At 47.3% G+C, this 20,702-nt stretch overlaps 1 protein-coding gene across 1 annotated transcript in view; it reads right to left on the bottom strand.

The window, feature by feature from the left end:
- The window catches only part of LOC114224066 (apomucin-like), a 32,680-nt gene extending 26,477 nt beyond the window's left edge, over positions 1-6,203 (bottom strand). Inside the window, exons 1-5 of the mRNA XM_088025712.1 lie at positions 6,170-6,203; positions 5,746-5,781; positions 5,344-5,442; positions 2,246-2,284; positions 1,381-1,476 (exon numbers count right to left, since the gene is read on the bottom strand). Coding sequence (XP_087881838.1) covers positions 1,381-1,476; positions 2,246-2,284; positions 5,344-5,442; positions 5,746-5,781; positions 6,170-6,203 — 304 coding nt within the window. The remainder of the gene's footprint in view (positions 1-1,380; positions 1,477-2,245; positions 2,285-5,343; positions 5,443-5,745; positions 5,782-6,169) is intronic.
- Positions 6,204-20,702: the final 14,499 nt, after the last annotated feature.

Genomic DNA, 20,702 nt, shown 5'->3' with positions numbered 1-20,702 from the left:
TAAATATCTCATGAAAATTTGAGTTCCCAGGGAAGCTCACGATGGAGCACTGTCAAAATGGGCAGGTGAAACTGCACCTTGCCTGCAGAATTCCAGCTGGCCTGAAACCAGTGAAAGGTGATCTAGTTGTGATGCAATCACCAGTTCCTGTGGAACTTCCAACAGGCTCCCCTGTTACAATTGATTAACTGTGTACTAGGACAGCATATGCATTAATATATATTTAATACAAGCCAATAGTAATTTTGAAGTAATAGTAATTTTGAAGGAAAGATCTGGAGAACTGGTAAAATAAAGATCATCAAAAATGGTCAATCATTTTTTTAAAAAATTTTATTTATTTATTTGAGAGAGAGAATGAGAGATAGAGAGCACGAGAGGGAAGAGGGTCAGAGGGAGAAGTAGACTCCCCGGGGAGCAGGGAGCCCAATGTGGGACTCGCTCCCGGGACTCCAGGATCATGACCTGAGCCGAAGGCAGTCGCTTAACCAACTGAGCCACCCAGGCACCCCAAAAATGGTCAATCATTTTTATATCATTATATTTTTCATTGATATTTGAATAATAAAAATAAATGAAATAAGAAGCGTTCTGATGAAAGATATTTCCTGTTTTGCTTTTGGTTTTTAATTTTAAAAAAGCTATGTCCACTAAATGATATTGTAAACCAATGCTTTGATGGGGACATTTCCCCTCATGGGTCTAAAATGGAATCACCGGTGGGTGAACAGGTAGTTCCATTCAAAACCAACCATCACTCTGTATTGGGAACATTGGTGGGGCAGAACAGATTGTGCTACACTCTGCTTTCAACGTATTTCCCAACAATGGTTCATGCATGTTGCACATCTTTGTTCATGTGTAGCCTCAGTTCTCCTTTGTAGACAAGACAGCACAGCATGAACCTATCCCACTCCAGACGCAGTCGCAGAAGTCCAAAGGCAGCAATCTGGGAATGCCAAATACACACGCTCTGCTATCTATCACATCTGAGCTGTTGTTAGAGAAACACTGCCATGAAACCCACAACAAACAAGGTAGGGGGTCATGAATAGGGGCACTACCAATTCAAGAGAAACTAATCCCTCAGAAGCCACTGGCAAATTCCTTCAGGCCAGGCGTGGCCTGCTCTGAAGCCTCTGTCCCTTGTGTGTTTGTCTTCAGGGTGAAAACAACAACAAGTACAACATGTACAGCAAGTACAACAATACCACCAACACCAACAAAACCAAACAGCTTCTGCAAAAGGGTATAGGTGCTATCACCTCTCAAGGTAACAAGCCAGATGTCTTTTAGCCTGAAAACTACTGTACTGAGCAGCATTGCCTGACACCAGTTGCTGAGCCATCGAGGTGATTCTTTATTGTGAACTCAATTTACCTGCTTTGCGCCCAGGGCTGGTGAAGGTGGGGCCCACTCTGGTGCTGCCTATGGTGCCACCATGCAGGGTCGTGGAATCTGGACGTCCAGCAGCACCTGAGAAAAACGTAAAATGAACTTCTCATTTCAACCATACTTGGACTTTATCACCAAGGGGTGATTTAACTCTTCAGGCAGTTCCCACCACAGAAAATGGAAGCATGAATCCAGCCATTTTCACTCCACACTTCCCTAAGACTATGTTCTCGTGTAAGTTTCCCCCAAGATTTTCTTATCCTCCTTGCTATTTCCTGGTTGGGGTTGTTGCTACTTTCTTTTGCACAGTCATGTTTTCTACATCTTGAATTGCATCACACAAGGTCCTCCTAAATTTGTCTCAGTGAGGTTAATTTCATAGAAATGGAACTTTCTGCCCTCATCACACTGTCCCTCAGGCATGCTAGTAAAAATGATGAAATGTCACAATGTAGATAATTACATCTACACACATAAGGGAGCAAAATATAAGAATAGGGAATGGCATATTTTCTCTTGCACTATATGCCTTTTTCTTTTTTTTCTAAATTTGGCGTTCCATGGTATTGAGTTAGTTATATATACTATATTCATCCTAAATGATACAGAATAAATGGAAACTACTAACCATATGACAGCCACTCAATTTACCCTGGTCAAAAACAAGGTAAATTCCAGTCTGTTGAGTTAGAGGCTGAAAAGAGTGGGGGGAGCTCAGTAAAATCTTTGTGTGCAGGATTCCTCAAAAGCCATACACTCATATAAATTCTTTCCTAAAAACCCAAAGTTCCAGAGAAATTTTAATCAGACATATTTTACTTACATAGAAAACAGAATATAATATACTAACCTCTACTGAAAGCTTCACTCTCAAGACCACGAGCTGTTCCTGAGAAGAAAAAGCGAAACGACGGGCCAATTAGTGACTCAGACGGGTGAGCCACAGACTCCTGATTAAGGCCCGGTCATGATCCCATGATTACATTACAAAGGATCCATTCATCTCCAATAATTGTGAGATGAAACCCCGAGGCAGGCTCCAAGCTGGTTCTGGAGACTACCTCAGTGTCTCACTCCCTTCTCCCTCTGCCCTCTATGCCCAACACCACAAAGAAGAAAAAAGAACACAAAAGAACTGGGCTCAGAAAAGTTAAGTGATTCCAGCAAGATGGTTCATAGTCTGTGACAAGGCTGGGACTGGAAGCCAAGTCACCCAGGACCTCGGAGTGTAACCCATATGTCATACTATGTAACATGCCTCTGTGTATCCTGAAAAGCCTCTTGTAGTTTTCTTAGTACCCACTCACCATATTGATGGAATTGGTATAACTTTGAGGAGAAAAACATCCAACAGAATATCAAATCAGTAATAAAGTGTCCTTTCTTGACGGCTTCACACAATGGATATGATAAATACGTTAAGTAGTGTGAGAGAAGTTGGAGGGGAGATTTCTCAATATTAGCATCAAGCTTTAGTTGACAGGCATGGTCAACCCAGTGGCAAGCACACTCCACCAACAGACCAATACAGATCTCATCTTGTCTCACTGACAAGAGGGTTAAATTAAATTAAATTAAATTAAATTGGACATGGTTAAATTAAAGTGTCTGGATGCAAGGATCACGCTGAAAGACTATTTGTCCATGGCCCACAGAGACTCCCAAGACTAGAATGATGGAGCAGGATAGACCCCGCTACTCCAAAAGATTCTGGCACAGATTCCATTTACCAGGATAGGTTTCGCCTTTGGGGAATTTCAGTCTTTTTCATTTGAGCTCCTTCACATTGAACACAACCACATTTCATGAAAAGCAGCACGATCCTGTGGAACAGAAGCCACTCTCCTCTGAAACGTCCACATCTCAACAGGCTCTGATGCACATGGGGTTCAGGGGAACACAGTGGCTCACCATAGATCCTAGAGCGCACATTGCAAAGCTTTCCCGCACATGAATGAGAAAACACCTGTCTGGGCTCTTCCTTGTGATTGGGTGTGGCTATCGGGGCAACAGGCTCACTTTCTTTTGGGAAGAGGATCTCAAGGACCCATATTTAAACAGGGTCCAAAGACTTCTCTAAACTCCATCCCAGACGGCAGAATTGGAGGACATCCCAGTTGGGCTATTTTACTGTAGCTTGCCCCCCACACCCAAACCCCGGCCCTCCCACAGGCCAGAAATCACCTACAGAAAGCACAAGTCAAAAAGCCTTGATCCAGTAATCACAATACGGGGAAGCTTTTACTAACAGGAATATAGAAGAATCCACTTTGCTTCACCCTTCAATTATCAAAACTGATGAAGCATTCTGCTTCTCCTTAATTTTGCCATCTATAACCAGGGCCAGTACACTTGATTTTTCTTTCTATCACTTACAGAGGAATTACCTGCCTACAGTCCTCCATATGGTCATTGCTGCGTCTCACATTCTTTGTCACCAAGATATAGCTGCTCCTAGGACGAGCTGCCTTTGCTGAAAGTGTCATAGCTCTGTGCACTACAAGGGAGCAATCCACTTGAAAAACTGTCAAAGTAACCGAGTCCATTTATTCTTACCCCATGAGAAACTTAGGTAAAATAATCTCATTCGCTGTATTATTTTTACCTTGTTGATTTTTCAACTCATAATGCACTGAATAATTGAAATAAAATAAATAAAACTGTCCTGCTCCGACTAAGATTTTCTGATTACTGGAAGGATCACGTCAGATCCTATACAAAAAATCATTTTGCCATTTGCCCTGAGCAGATGACATTTACTTAATATACACGACTCAAAAGTCAGCTGCAGGAGTTTCCAAAAAATGTCCCACAACAAGCAACCAGTTTGGTAGTACAGAGTTGGGCGACTATGCCAAATTACCTATTTCTGCTAAAAGTGACCCCTAAGGTCGTTTCGAATCCAGGAAGTATTATGTGTCTGATTCCTGCAAAAATACCAAACGCCTCGGCTAAACTCTAACTTCATTGGCACAATGAATTGCTCTTTAAAAAACGGCTCATGCTAAGACAGTGGATGTGACTGAGGACCCCCTGGGTCTTCCACTACGCTGCACTATCACAGGCACAATGATTCTTTTCTCAAGTCCTGTAAGGTCAATCTATAGCCTTCCCATGCAACAAATGAGAAAAGGTCGTTCAGAGCATAGGAAGCCTTCAACTAGTTTTAGGCAGCTGGGAAGGAGAACAGGCGGTATCGAATTCTTAATCTTTCAACCTCTCAATCTCACTGCGCTCAGCTAGTTCTCTCTCATGGCCCAATGGAATTAGGTTCTTTCTGTGGTGGATGCTCTCTTAGAATAAGCTCCTTATACCAAGAGAATTCCTATAGAACTTCAACATGTAACATTCTGAGGATTTAACATTTTGAAGAAAGAAGAAATGCATTTTAACACGTCAAATTTATACGTCCCAGAAACCCACTTTTTCATGAGAGTCACCATGGCTCTAAATGACATTTTCCACTCAGTCCCCCTTGCCTCTCATTGCTAGGGATCTCGTGATGTCAGCTGCCGGTGACCGAGTACTCAGTTGAAAACCGACACTCACTCAATATTTGGAGCTTTGCTGGAGCAGAACAGATTGTGCTGCACTCTGCTTTCAACGTATTTCTCCTACAATGGTTCATGCAATTGTTGCATGTCTTTATTCATGGTCTAGGCTCAGCTCTACTTTGCGGCCAGGACGACAGAGCATGACCCTATCCCAGGCGAGACCCAGTCTCAGAAGTCGAAGGGCAGCAATCTGGGAATGCCAAATACACCCTGCTCTGCTATCCATCACGAATGAGCTGATGTTAGAGCAACACTGCCATGAAGCCCACCACAAACAAGGACCGGGGGTCCTGAATACGGGCACTACCGACTGAAGAGTAACTAATTCCTCAGAAGCCACTGGCAACTCCCCGCAGGTCAGGAAGAAGATGCTTTCCACCTTGCATTTCCATACCTGGTCTGCCTCCCAACGTTGTGCCTGGGGCCGTCGAGGCTCCACTTGTCTTCTCACTGCCAGCTGCTCTTGGGAAGCCCTCTGTACCTTCTGAGGTCCCTGACACAACAGTGGGGAAAGGGTTTTACTTCCACAGTGGCAGGATTCTGCATATCCGGCTACCCGGATAGGACAGAATTGAGGTTGCTAAGTCCAAAGCATCTTTGTAGGACTCCTAGCATGTCTGCAGCTACATATCTAATATCCGTCTAATATCACCTACACTTCTGCCTTGCGGTCGACCTGTGTCATGTTCAGTGCCACTGCCTAGGTGCTAAAGGGTATATATATATCCTGACTTGTCTGATCTCCCTGTGCATGGCGCTCCTGGGCTACGTTCCATGGGCGTGCTGTCTTCTTTACCTCCTCTGGGTGCTGCAGTAGGGCTGCCGGGTCCTCCTGAAAAGATACAGCACACTGAAAGTCACCCTGCACTGACATCAAGTCATTTGATCCGATAGAAGCCCTCATGCGTCACGAGTGTTAGCATTCCCATTTAGCAGACTCGGCTCGCTGACATGCCCCGGGTCCCCCAGTTAGTGGGCAGCCCATCCAGGAGCCAAACCCAGGCAGTCTCACCCTGGACTCTCGACTCTAAAGGTGCATCTCAGAGCATCTGTGCCAAGAGAGCAATTCCCTACAATTTCCAGTCGGCCCCATTTGGAGGCTTTGGGAAAGGGCCATAACGGTAGAGAAATGACATTTTACACAGCAAACGCCAAGGGAACATATGCTTTTACCTAAAACAGACAAAACCCCTGTGTCAAGTCGCTACTCAGTTCTTAACCCAGCACGAACACACAGTTCTGGATGGCACTCATCGGTACACCAAACTGGCAGGAGCCGTGCTACAAGCCCCGGTCCCTATTCTGGCCCGACAGCCAATAGACGGAGCTGACTGACTTGTCATCCTTCCCCAACGATTCGGACCCACATGTGTGGAAATAGACACTAAGTAGTCTTTCCCATCACGCTTCAGTGAATTCACTGCTCTCATCGGAAGCACAACCAGTTGCTTGGTTTGGGCTGCTGTACACGTGACCTTTGAACATGCTAGGGTCGTGCGCTCAGGAAGTCCTGCCCAGAAACTATCTACCAGAAAAACTTTAAACCAGGAATTTGGTTAGGGGAATACATAGGTAGGAAAAGAAAATCGGGCCATGGGTCTGCTAATCAATACGTTCAGGGGAAGTCCCATTGTGGGTAATAAAGAGACAATATCTAAAGGTATGGGATGGACTTTTGGGATCCATCCTGAAAGCGATCAGAACCAAGGAGGGCTTCGAAGGAGTGGAGTGACATGGTGACAAGTTGAACTTTTGGAAGTTCCCTGGGTTGGGGTATTGACTAAGCGTTAGTTGGGAGGGACGTGGCGAACGAGTGGAAATGTTCTCAACCGTGATATGCTTCGGGCGCTTTGAGTGCTTGTTCAGACACTGCGGCCGGCCTCCTCCTCCAGAGCTTCTGGTTCTAGGCAGGTGGGCCTGAGCACTGGCCTTTCTACAAAGTTCCCAGGACATGTGGATGCTCTGGTGTGACAGGCACACTTGGAACCCTTCTGGCTTACAGGAAGGTGAGCTATGTGCCCAACTGCAGGTATTCGGTGGAACACGTGCAACAGCTCAGCCAAAGCCCAGGCAAATGGGACTCCGAGGTGAGGAAACTGGACGGGGACTTGAAATTAGTGACTGACTGCCTAAGCGGAAGCAGGGAACTGAACTCGGGCTTCTTTGCTTTGAAGCAAAATCATCTACACTTGCAGAATGGCCCTCCTATTTTCTTCTGGAAACCAACAGGACTTGAAATGCGGTCCCCGATGCGCACAGACAAGCATATTCTCCTTGGTTGTTCTTGGATGCATGCTCTTATGTACAGATCCCAGAGCTGCGGAGCCATTCCAGAGGAGGCTAAGGGTTCGGGGTTCTAATCCTGCCTCTGCCGCTTCTGAGACAGACCTTTCATTATTTTCTTCCTTCTTTGGAAGAAAGATACCCATCTGCCATGGTGTCAAAGGGATTTGAGTCCCCTGTTTTCCCTTTGAGCATAAACCCGAAAGTTTAGGGGCCCATAAATATGTCATTGGCTATGGGAGTCTTTCATATATACACGCTAGTGAATTTACGCCCAGAGCCACTGGCAGACCAAGCACTGACACTGGACGCCCAGTATCGAATGCTGTACAATGGGTCCTGACGTGAAATGCAGGAATACGGGCGCAAAGAAGCCATGGAAGACATGGCCTTTGATTCCTTTCTTTGTGTGGCCTGCTCTGAAGCCTCTGGCCCTTGTGCCTTTGTCGTCAGGGTGAAAACAACAACAACAACAAGTACAACACGTACAGCAAGCACGACACCACCACCACCACCAACAAAACGCAACAGCTGCTGCAAAAGGCTATAGGTGCTATCACCTCTCAGGGTAATGGGCCAGATGTCTTTTAGTCCGTACACGACTGTACTGAGCAGCATTGCCTGACACCACTTGCTGAGCCATCGAGGCGATCCTTTATTGTGAACTCAACGTACCTGCTTCGCGCCCAGGCCTGGTGAAGGTGGGGCCCATTCTGGTGCTGCCTATGCTGCCAGCATACAGGGTCGTGGAAACTGGACCTCCAGCAGCACCTGAGAAAAACGTAAAATGAACTTCTCATTTCAACCATACTTGGACTTTATCACCAAGGGGTGATTTAACTCTTCATGCAGTTCCCACCACAGAAAATGGAAGCCTGAGTCCAGCCACTTTCTCTCCACACTTCCCGAAACTTTGTTCTCGTGGAACTTTCCCCCAAGATTTTCTTATCCTCCTTGCTATTTCCTGGTTGGGATTGTTGCTACTTCCTTTTGCACACTCCTGTTTTCTGCATCTCGAATTGCATCACACGAGGTCTTCCAATATTTGGCTCAGTGAGGTTGCTTTCATAGAAATGGAACGTTCCGCCCTCATCACACTGTCCCTCACGCACGCTAGTAACAAGAGTGAAATGTCAGGACGTACCTAATTGCACCCTTACGCTTAAAACAAGTACGGGACCAAAATACACCATTAGAGAACGGCACATTTTTTCGTGCCCTGTAGGGCTTTTTCTCTGTTTGTTTGTTTTGCATTTTTAAATTTGGCGCTCCATGCTATAGAGTTCTGGTAGAGATACTATATTCGCCGTAAGCGACACAGAAAAAAAGTGAAACTAGAAACCCTATGAGGGCCAGTCATTTTACCCTGATCAAAAACAAGGTAAATTCCAGGCCTTTAGGGTAGAGGCTGAAATCCCTGGGTAAAGCTCAGTAAATTCCTTGGGTGCCAGGTTTCCTCAAGAGCCATGCTCTCATATAAATTCTTTCCTAAAAACCCAAACTTCCAGAGAACTTTCACTCTTAGATCGATAGATAGACGACAGATAGTTAGAGAGATAGATTTTTTTTTTTTTTTTACCTAAGGAACCAGAAAATAATATACTAACCTGTACTGAAAGCTTCAGTCTCAAGACCACCAACTGTTGCTGAGAAGAAAAAGAGAAATGAGGGGCCACTGGGTGACTCGGTCCGGTGAGCCTCTGACTCCTGATTAAGGCTCTGGTCATGATCCCAGGCTTGTGGGTAGAAAGCCCGAGTTGGGCTCCGAGCTGCTTGTGGAGCCTACCTCAGCATCTCTCTCCCTTCTCCCTCTACCCCTCTACGCCCACCACCACAAAGAGGAAAAAAGAAAACGAAAGAACTGGGCTCAGAAACGTTACGTGATTTCTGCCAGATTGCTCCTAGTCTGTGACAAGGCTGGGACTGGAAGCCAAGTCACCCAGGACCTCGGAGTGTAACCCATATGGCATTCTACGAAACGTGCCTCTGTGTATCCTGAACTGCCTCTTGTAGTTTTCTTAGTATACACTCATCATCTTGATGGAATTGGTATATCTTCGACGAGAAAAACATCCAAGAGAATATCAAATAAGACATAATGTGTCTTTCTTGACGGCTTCACACAATGGATATGATAAATACGTTAAGGAGTGTGAGAGAAGTTGGAGGTGAGATTTCTCAATATTAGCGTCAAGCTTTGGTTGACAGGCATGGTCAACCCAGTGGCAAGCACACTCCAACAGACCAATACAGATCTCAACTTGTCTCACTGACGACACGGTTAAATTAAATACACTAAATTTGAATTAAATTAAATTAAATTGGACACGGTGAAATTAAAGTGTCTGGATGCAAGGATCACGCTGAAAGACCCTTTGGCCATGGCCCACAGAGAAAGAGACTCCCAAGACCAGAATGATGGAGCAGGATAGACCCCGCTCCTCCAAACGATTCTGGCGCAGATTCCATTTCCCAGCATAGGTTTCGCCTTTGGGGAATTTCAGTCATTCTCATTGGAGCCCCTTCACATTGAACACAACCACATTTCATGAAAAGCAGCACGATCCTGTGGAACAGAAGCCACTCTCCTCTGAAACGTCCACATCTCAACAGACACTGATGCACATGGGGTTCTGGGGAACACAGTGGCTCACCATAGATCCTAGAGCGCACATTGCAAAGCTTTCCCGCACATGAATGAGAAAACACCTGTCTGGGCTCTTCCTTGTGATTGGGTGTGGCTATCGGGGCAACAGGCTCACTTTCTTTTGGGAAGAGGATCTCAAGGACCCATGTTTAAACAGGGTCCAAAGATTTCTCTAAACTCCATCCCAGACGGCAGAATTGGACGACATCCCAGTTTAGCTACTTTACTGTAGCTTGCCCCCCACCCCTGACCCCCGACCCCCCACCCCCACAGGCCACGGGCCCCAAATCACCTAGAGAAGGCATAACTCTAAAAGGGTTGATCCAGTGATCACACTACGGGGAAGCTTTTACTAACAGGAATATAGAAGAATCCACTTTGCTTCACACTTCAATTAGGAAAACTGATGAACCATTCCGCTTCTCCTTAATTTTGCCATCCATAACCAGGGCCAGTACACTTGATTATTCTTTCTTTCACTTACCCAGGAATTTACCTGCCTACAGTCCTCCATATTGTCATTCCTGCGTCTCACCTTCTTTGTCACCAAGATTTGGCTGCTCCTAGGACGAGCTGCCTTTGCCCAGAGAGTCATGGCTCTGTGCACTACGAGGGAGCAATCCACTCCAAAAAGTGTCAAAGTGACCGAGTCCATTGATTCTTACCCCATGAGAAACTTACTTAAAATAATCTCATTCGCTGTATTACTTTTACCTGGGTGATTTTGCATCTCATAATGCCCTGAATGATGCAAATAAAATAAATCAGAGTTTCCCACTCCTACTAAGATTTTCTGATTCCTTGAAGGATCACGTCAGGTTCTATACCAAAAATCATCTTGCCATGTGCCCTGAGCCGATGCCATTAGACTCAATATACACGTCTCAGAGGGCAGCTCCCGGAGGATCCATACTATGTCCCCGAACAGGCAACCAGTTTGGTAGTACAGAGTTGGCCGACTGTGCCAAATCATCCTATTTCTGCTAAAAGTGACCCCTACGGTCGTTTCGAATCCAGGAAGTATTATGTGTCTGATTCCTGCAAAAATACCAAACGCCTCGGCTAAACTCTAACTTCATTGGCACAATGAATTGTTCTTTAAAAAACGGCTCGTGCTAAGACAGTGGATGTGACTGAGGACCCCCTGGGTCTTCCACTACGCTGCACTATCACAGGCACAGTGATTCTTTTCTCAAGTCCTGTAAGGTCGATCTATAGCCTTCCCACGCAACCGATGAGGAAACGTCGTTCGGAGCCTAGGGAGCCTTCAACTAGGGTCAGGCAGCTGGGAAGGAGAACAGGAGGGATTCCAATTCGTACCTTTCCACCTCTCATTCCCACTGCGCTCAGCTAGTTCTCTCTCATGGCCCGATGGAATTAGGTTCTTTCTGTGGTGGATGCTCTCTTAGAATAAGCTCCTTAGACCAAGAGAATTCCTACAGAACCTCTAGGTGTACCATTCTGAGGATTTAACTTTTTGAGCGAAGAAGAAATGCATTTTAACGCGTCAAATTGTTACGTCACAGAACCCGACTTTTTCATGACAACGGCCATGGCCTCTGAATGACATTCTCAACACACTCCCCCTTGCCTCTCATTGCTTGGGGCTCTGGTGGTGTCACCGGCCGCTGACCCAGTAGTCCCATCGAAAACCAACACTCACTCTGTACTCGGAGCTTTGCTGGGGCAGAACAGATTGTGCCGCACTCTGCTTTCAACGTACTTCCCCTACACTGGTTCATGCGATTGTTGCACGTCTTTGTTCATGGTCTAGCCTCAGCTCTCCTTTGCAGCCAAGACGGCACAGCATGACCCTATCCCAGTCGAGACCCAGTCTCAGAAGTCCAAGGGCGGCAATCTGGGAATGCCAAATACACCCCGCTCTGCTATCCGTCACGTCGGAGCTGACGTTAGAGCAACACTGCCATGAAGCCCACCACAAACAAGGACCGGGGGTCCTGAATACGGGCACTACCAACTGAAGAGTAACTAATTCCTCAGAAGCCACTGGCAACTCCCCGCAGGTCAGGAAGAAGATGCTTTCCACCTTGCATTTCCATACCTGGTCTGCCTCCCAACGTGGTGCCTGGGGCCGTCGAGGCTCCACTTGTCTTCTCACTGCCAGCTGCTCTTGGGAAGCCCTCTGTACCTTCTGAGGTCCCTGACACAACAGTGGGGAAAGGGTTTTACTTCCACAGTGGCAGGATTCTGCATATCCGGCTTCCCGGATAGGACAGAATTGAGGTTGCTAAGTCCAAAGCATCTTTGTAGGACTCCTAGCATGTCTGCAGCTACATATCTAATATCCGTCTAATATCACCTACACTTCTGCCTTGCGGTCGACCTGTGTCATGTTCAGTGCCACTGCCTAGGTGCTAAAGGGTATATATATATCCTGACTTGTCTGATCTCCCTGTGCATGGTGCTCCTGGGCTACGTTCCATGGGCGTGCTGTCTTCTTTACCTCCTCTGGGTGCTGCAGTAGGGCTGCCGGGTCCTCCTGAAAAGATACAGCACACTGAAAGTCACCCTGCACTGACATCAAGTCATTTGATCCGATAGAAGCCCTCATGCGTCACGAGTGTTAGCATTCCCATTTAGCAGACTCGGCTCGCTGACATGCCCCGGGTCCCCCAGTTAGTGGGCAGCCCATCCAGGAGCCAAACCCAGGCAGTCTCACCCTGGACTCTCGACTCTAAAGGTGCATCTCAGAGCATCTGTGCCAAGAGAGCAATTCCCTACAATTTCCAGTCGGCCCCATTTGGAGGCTTTGGGAAAGGGCCATAACGGTAGAGAAATGACATTTTACACAGCAAACGCCAAGGGAACATATGCTTTTACCTAAAACAGACAAAACCCCTGTGTCAAGTCGCTACTCAGTTCTTAACCCAGCACGAACACACAGTTCTGGATGGCACTCATCGGTACACCAAACTGGCAGGAGCCGTGCTACAAGCCCCGGTCCCTATTCTGGCCCGACAGCCAATAGACGGAGCTGACTGACTTGTCATCCTTCCCCAACGATTCGGACCCACATGTGTGGAAATAGACACTAAGTAGTCTTTCCCATCACGCTTCAGTGAATTCACTGCTCTCATCGGAAGCACAACCAGTTGCTTGGTTTGGGCTGCTGTACACGTGACCTTTGAACATGCTAGGGTCGTGCGCTCAGGAAGTCCTGCCCAGAAACTATCTACCAGAAAAACTTTAAACCAGGAATTTGGTTAGGGGAATACATAGGTAGGAAAAGAAAATCGGGCCATGGGTCTGCTAATCAATACGTTCAGGGGAAGTCCCATTGTGGGTAATAAAGAGACAATATCTAAAGGTATGGGATGGACTTTTGGGATCCATCCTGAAAGCGATCAGAACCAAGGAGGGCTTCGAAGGAGTGGAGTGACATGGTGACAAGTTGAACTTTTGGAAGTTCCCTGGGTTGGGGTATTGACTAAGCGTTAGTTGGGAGGGACGTGGCGAACGAGTGGAAATGTTCTCAACCGTGATATGCTTCGGGCGCTTTGAGTGCTTGTTCAGACACTGCGGCCGGCCTCCTCCTCCAGAGCTTCTGGTTCTAGGCAGGTGGGCCTGAGCACTGGCCTTTCTACAAAGTTCCCAGGACATGTGGATGCTCTGGTGTGACAGGCACACTTGGAACCCTTCTGGCTTACAGGAAGGTGAGCTATGTGCCCAACTGCAGGTATTCGGTGGAACACGTGCAACAGCTCAGCCAAAGCCCAGGCAAATGGGACTCCGAGGTGAGGAAACTGGACGGGGACTTGAAATTAGTGACTGACTGCCTAAGCGGAAGCAGGGAACTGAACTCGGGCTTCTTTGCTTTGAAGCAAAATCATCTACACTTGCAGAATGGCCCTCCTATTTTCTTCTGGAAACCAACAGGACTTGAAATGCGGTCCCCGATGCGCACAGACAAGCATATTCTCCTTGGTTGTTCTTGGATGCATGCTCTTATGTACAGATCCCAGAGCTGCGGAGCCATTCCAGAGGAGGCTAAGGGTTCGGGGTTCTAATCCTGCCTCTGCCGCTTCTGAGACAGACCTTTCATTATTTTCTTCCTTCTTTGGAAGAAAGATACCCATCTGCCATGGTGTCAAAGGGATTTGAGTCCCCTGTTTTCCCTTTGAGCATAAACCCGAAAGTTTAGGGGCCCATAAATATGTCATTGGCTATGGGAGTCTTTCATATATACACGCTAGTGAATTTACGCCCAGAGCCACTGGCAGACCAAGCACTGACACTGGACGCCCAGTATCGAATGCTGTACAATGGGTCCTGACGTGAAATGCAGGAATACGGGCGCAAAGAAGCCATGGAAGACATGGCCTTTGATTCCTTTCTTTGTGTGGCCTGCTCTGAAGCCTCTGGCCCTTGTGCCTTTGTCGTCAGGGTGAAAACAACAACAACAACAAGTACAACACGTACAGCAAGCACGACACCACCACCACCACCAACAAAACGCAACAGCTGCTGCAAAAGGCTATAGGTGCTATCACCTCTCAGGGTAACGGGCCAGATGTCTTTTAGTCCGTACACGACTGTACTGAGCAGCATTGCCTGACACCACTTGCTGAGCCATCGAGGCGATCCTTTATTGTGAACTCAACGTACCTGCTTCGCGCCCAGGCCTGGTGAAGGTGGGGCCCATTCTGGTGCTGCCTATGCTGCCAGCATACAGGGTCGTGGAAACTGGACCTCCAGCAGCACCTGAGAAAAACGTAAAATGAACTTCTCATTTCAACCATACTTGGACTTTATCACCAAGGGGTGATTTAACTCTTCATGCAGTTCCCACCACAGAAAATGGAAGCCTGAGTCCAGCCACTTTCTCTCCACACTTCCCGAAACTTTGTTCTCGTGGAACTTTCCCCCAAGATTTTCTTATCCTCCTTGCTATTTCCTGGTTGGGATTGTTGCTACTTCCTTTTGCACACTCCTGTTTTCTGCATCTCGAATTGCATCACACGAGGTCTTCCAATATTTGGCTCAGTGAGGTTGCTTTCATAGAAATGGAACGTTCCGCCCTCATCACACTGTCCCTCACGCACGCTAGTAACAAGAGTGAAATGTCAGGACGTACCTAATTGCACCCTTACGCTTAAAACAAGTACGGGACCAAAATACACCATTAGAGAACGGCACATTTTTTCGTGCCCTGTAGGGCTTTTTCTCTGTTTGTTTGTTTTGCATTTTTAAATTTGGCGCTCCATGCTATAGAGTTCTGGTAGAGATACTATATTCGCCGTAAGCGACACAGAAAAAAAGTGAAACTAGAAACCCTATGAGGGCCAGTCATTTTACCCTGATCAAAAACAAGGTAAATTCCAGGCCTTTAGGGTAGAGGCTGAAATCCCTGGGTAAAGCTCAGTAAATTCCTTGGGTGCCAGGTTTCCTCAAGAGCCATGCTCTCATATAAATTCTTTCCTAAAAACCCAAACTTCCAGAGAACTTTCACTCTTAGATCGATAGATAGACGACAGATAGTTAGAGAGATAGATTTTTTTTTTTTTTTTACCTAAGGAACCAGAAAATAATATACTAACCTGTACTGAAAGCTTCAGTCTCAAGACCACCAACTGTTGCTGAGAAGAAAAAGAGAAATGAGGGGCCACTGGGTGACTCGGTCCGGTGAGCCTCTGACTCCTGATTAAGGCTCTGGTCATGATCCCAGGCTTGTGGGTAGAAAGCCCGAGTTGGGCTCCGAGCTGCTTGTGGAGCCTACCTCAGCATCTCTCTCCCTTCTCCCTCTACCCCTCTACGCCCACCACCACAAAGAGGAAAAAAGAAAACGAAAGAACTGGGCTCAGAAACGTTACGTGATTTCTGCCAGATTGCTCCTAGTCTGTGACAAGGCTGGGACTGGAAGCCAAGTCACCCAGGACCTCGGAGTGTAACCCATATGGCATTCTACGAAACGTGCCTCTGTGTATCCTGAACTGCCTCTTGTAGTTTTCTTAGTATACACTCATCATCTTGATGGAATTGGTATATCTTCGACGAGAAAAACATCCAAGAGAATATCAAATAAGACATAATGTGTCTTTCTTGACGGCTTCACACAATGGATATGATAAATACGTTAAGGAGTGTGAGAGAAGTTGGAGGTGAGATTTCTCAATATTAGCGTCAAGCTTTGGTTGACAGGCATGGTCAACCCAGTGGCAAGCACACTCCAACAGACCAATACAGATCTCAACTTGTCTCACTGACGACACGGTTAAATTAAATACACTAAATTTGAATTAAATTAAATTAAATTGGACACGGTGAAATTAAAGTGTCTGGATGCAAGGATCACGCTGAAAGACCCTTTGGCCATGGCCCACAGAGAAAGAGACTCCCAAGACCAGAATGATGGAGCAGGATAGACCCCGCTCCTCCAAACGATTCTGGCGCAGATTCCATTTCCCAGCATAGGTTTCGCCTTTGGGGAATTTCAGTCATTCTCATTGGAGCCCCTTCACATTGAACACAACCACATTTCATGAAAAGCAGCACGATCCTGTGGAACAGAAGCCACTCTCCTCTGAAACGTCCACATCTCAACAGACACTGATGCACATGGGGTTCTGGGGAACACAGTGGCTCACCATAGATCCTAGAGCGCACATTGCAAAGCTTTCCCGCACATGAATGAGAAAACACCTGTCTGGGCTCTTCCTTGTGATTGGGTGTGGCTATCGGGGCAACAGGCTCACTTTCTTTTGGGAAGAGGATCTCAAGGACCCATGTTTAAACAGGGTCCAAAGATTTCTCTAAACTCCATCCCAGACGGCAGAATTGGACGACATCCCAGTTTAGCTACTTTACTGTAGCTTGCCCCCCACCCCTGACCCCCGACCCCCCACCCCCACAGGCCACGGGCCCCAAATCACCTAGAGAAGGCATAACTCTAAAAGGGTTGATCCAGTGATCACACTACGGGGAAGCTTTTACTAACAGGAATATAGAAGAATCCACTTTGCTTCACACTTCAATTAGGAAAACTGATGAACCATTCCGCTTCTCCTTAATTTTGCCATCCATAACCAGGGCCAGTACACTTGATTATTCTTTCTTTCACTTACCCAGGAATTTACCTGCCTACAGTCCTCCATATTGTCATTCCTGCGTCTCACCTTCTTTGTCACCAAGATTTGGCTGCTCCTAGGACGAGCTGCCTTTGCCCAGAGAGTCATGGCTCTGTGCACTACGAGGGAGCAATCCACTCCAAAAAGTGTCAAAGTGACCGAGTCCATTGATTCTTACCCCATGAGAAACTTACTTAAAATAATCTCATTCGCTGTATTACTTTTACCTGGGTGATTTTGCATCTCATAATGCCCTGAATGATGCAAATAAAATAAATCAGAGTTTCCCACTCCTACTAAGATTTTCTGATTCCTTGAAGGATCACGTCAGGTTCTATACCAAAAATCATCTTGCCATGTGCCCTGAGCCGATGCCATTAGACTCAATATACACGTCTCAGAGGGCAGCTCCCGGAGGATCCATACTATGTCCCCGAACAGGCAACCAGTTTGGTAGTACAGAGTTGGCCGACTGTGCCAAATCATCCTATTTCTGCTAAAAGTGACCCCTACGGTCGTTTCGAATCCAGGAAGTATTATGTGTCTGATTCCTGCAAAAATACCAAACGCCTCGGCTAAACTCTAACTTCATTGGCACAATGAATTGTTCTTTAAAAAACGGCTCGTGCTAAGACAGTGGATGTGACTGAGGACCCCCTGGGTCTTCCACTACGCTGCACTATCACAGGCACAGTGATTCTTTTCTCAAGTCCTGTAAGGTCGATCTATAGCCTTCCCACGCAACCGATGAGGAAACGTCGTTCGGAGCCTAGGGAGCCTTCAACTAGGGTCAGGCAGCTGGGAAGGAGAACAGGAGGGATTCCAATTCGTACCTTTCCACCTCTCATTCCCACTGCGCTCAGCTAGTTCTCTCTCATGGCCCGATGGAATTAGGTTCTTTCTGTGGTGGATGCTCTCTTAGAATAAGCTCCTTAGACCAAGAGAATTCCTACAGAACCTCTAGGTGTACCATTCTGAGGATTTAACTTTTTGAGCGAAGAAGAAATGCATTTTAACGCGTCAAATTGTTACGTCACAGAACCCGACTTTTTCATGACAACGGCCATGGCCTCTGAATGACATTCTCAACACACTCCCCCTTGCCTCTCATTGCTTGGGGCTCTGGTGGTGTCACCGGCCGCTGACCCAGTAGTCCCATCGAAAACCAACACTCACTCTGTACTCGGAGCTTTGCTGGGGCAGAACAGATTGTGCCGCACTCTGCTTTCAACGTACTTCCCCTACACTGGTTCATGCGATTGTTGCACGTCTTTGTTCATGGTCTAGCCTCAGCTCTCCTTTGCAGCCAAGACGGCACAGCATGACCCTATCCCAGTCGAGACCCAGTCTCAGAAGTCCAAGGGCGGCAATCTGGGAATGCCAAATACACCCCGCTCTGCTATCCGTCACGTCGGAGCTGACGTTAGAGCAACACTGCCATGAAGCCCACCACAAACAAGGACCGGGGGTCCTGAATACGGGCACTACCAACTGAAGAGTAACTAATTCCTCAGAAGCCACTGGCAACTCCCCGCAGGTCAGGAAGAAGATGCTTTCCACCTTGCATTTCCATACCTGGTCTGCCTCCCAACGTGGTGCCTGGGGCCGTCGAGGCTCCACTTGTCTTCTCACTGCCAGCTGCTCTTGGGAAGCCCTCTGTACCTTCTGAGGTCCCTGACACAACAGTGGGGAAAGGGTTTTACTTCCACAGTGGCAGGATTCTGCATATCCGGCTTCCCGGATAGGACAGAATTGAGGTTGCTAAGTCCAAAGCATCTTTGTAGGACTCCTAGCATGTCTGCAGCTACATATCTAATATCCGTCTAATATCACCTACACTTCTGCCTTGCGGTCGACCTGTGTCATGTTCAGTGCCACTGCCTAGGTGCTAAAGGGTATATATATATCCTGACTTGTCTGATCTCCCTGTGCATGGCGCTCCTGGGCTACGTTCCATGGGCGTGCTGTCTTCTTTACCTCCTCTGGGTGCTGCAGTAGGGCTGCCGGGTCCTCCTGAAAAGATACAGCACACTGAAAGTCACCCTGCACTGACATCAAGTCATTTGATCCGATAGAAGCCCTCATGCGTCACGAGTGTTAGCATTCCCATTTAGCAGACTCGGCTCGCTGACATGCCCCGGGTCCCCCAGTTAGTGGGCAGCCCATCCAGGAGCCAAACCCAGGCAGTCTCACCCTGGACTCTCGACTCTAAAGGTGCATCTCAGAGCATCTGTGCCAAGAGAGCAATTCCCTACAATTTCCAGTCGGCCCCATTTGGAGGCTTTGGGAAAGGGCCATAACGGTAGAGAAATGACATTTTACACAGCAAACGCCAAGGGAACATATGCTTTTACCTAAAACAGACAAAACCCCTGTGTCAAGTCGCTACTCAGTTCTTAACCCAGCACGAACACACAGTTCTGGATGGCACTCATCGGTACACCAAACTGGCAGGAGCCGTGCTACAAGCCCCGGTCCCTATTCTGGCCCGACAGCCAATAGACGGAGCTGACTGACTTGTCATCCTTCCCCAACGATTCGGACCCACATGTGTGGAAATAGACACTAAGTAGTCTTTCCCATCACGCTTCAGTGAATTCACTGCTCTCATCGGAAGCACAACCAGTTGCTTGGTTTGGGCTGCTGTACACGTGACCTTTGAACATGCTAGGGTCGTGCGCTCAGGAAGTCCTGCCCAGAAACTATCTACCAGAAAAACTTTAAACCAGGAATTTGGTTAGGGGAATACATAGGTAGGAAAAGAAAATCGGGCCATGGGTCTGCTAATCAATACGTTCAGGGGAAGTCCCATTGTGGGTAATAAAGAGACAATATCTAAAGGTATGGGATGGACTTTTGGGATCCATCCTGAAAGCGATCAGAACCAAGGAGGGCTTCGAAGGAGTGGAGTGACATGGTGACAAGTTGAACTTTTGGAAGTTCCCTGGGTTGGGGTATTGACTAAGCGTTAGTTGGGAGGGACGTGGCGAACGAGTGGAAATGTTCTCAACCGTGATATGCTTCGGGCGCTTTGAGTGCTTGTTCAGACACTGCGGCCGGCCTCCTCCTCCAGAGCTTCTGGTTCTAGGCAGGTGGGCCTGAGCACTGGCCTTTCTACAAAGTTCCCAGGACATGTGGATGCTCTGGTGTGACAGGCACACTTGGAACCCTTCTGGCTTACAGGAAGGTGAGCTATGTGCCCAACTGCAGGTATTCGGTGGAACACGTGCAACAGCTCAGCCAAAGCCCAGGCAAATGGGACTCCGAGGTGAGGAAACTGGACGGGGACTTGAAATTAGTGACTGACTGCCTAAGCGGAAGCAGGGAACTGAACTCGGGCTTCTTTGCTTTGAAGCAAAATCATCTACACTTGCAGAATGGCCCTCCTATTTTCTTCTGGAAACCAACAGGACTTGAAATGCGGTCCCCGATGCGCACAGACAAGCATATTCTCCTTGGTTGTTCTTGGATGCATGCTCTTATGTACAGATCCCAGAGCTGCGGAGCCATTCCAGAGGAGGCTAAGGGTTCGGGGTTCTAATCCTGCCTCTGCCGCTTCTGAGACAGACCTTTCATTATTTTCTTCCTTCTTTGGAAGAAAGATACCCATCTGCCATGGTGTCAAAGGGATTTGAGTCCCCTGTTTTCCCTTTGAGCATAAACCCGAAAGTTTAGGGGCCCATAAATATGTCATTGGCTATGGGAGTCTTTCATATATACACGCTAGTGAATTTACGC

The sequence above is a fragment of the Eumetopias jubatus genome, unplaced genomic scaffold (assembly GCF_037043125.1).
Source record: "Eumetopias jubatus isolate StellerSeaLion01/CBP00866 unplaced genomic scaffold, mEumJub1_p1.0 scaffold_8, whole genome shotgun sequence".
Lineage (NCBI taxonomy): Eukaryota > Metazoa > Chordata > Mammalia > Carnivora > Otariidae > Eumetopias > Eumetopias jubatus.
Note: the sequence above shows the minus strand (reverse complement) of the source record. Positions and strands in the feature narration are given on the sequence as shown.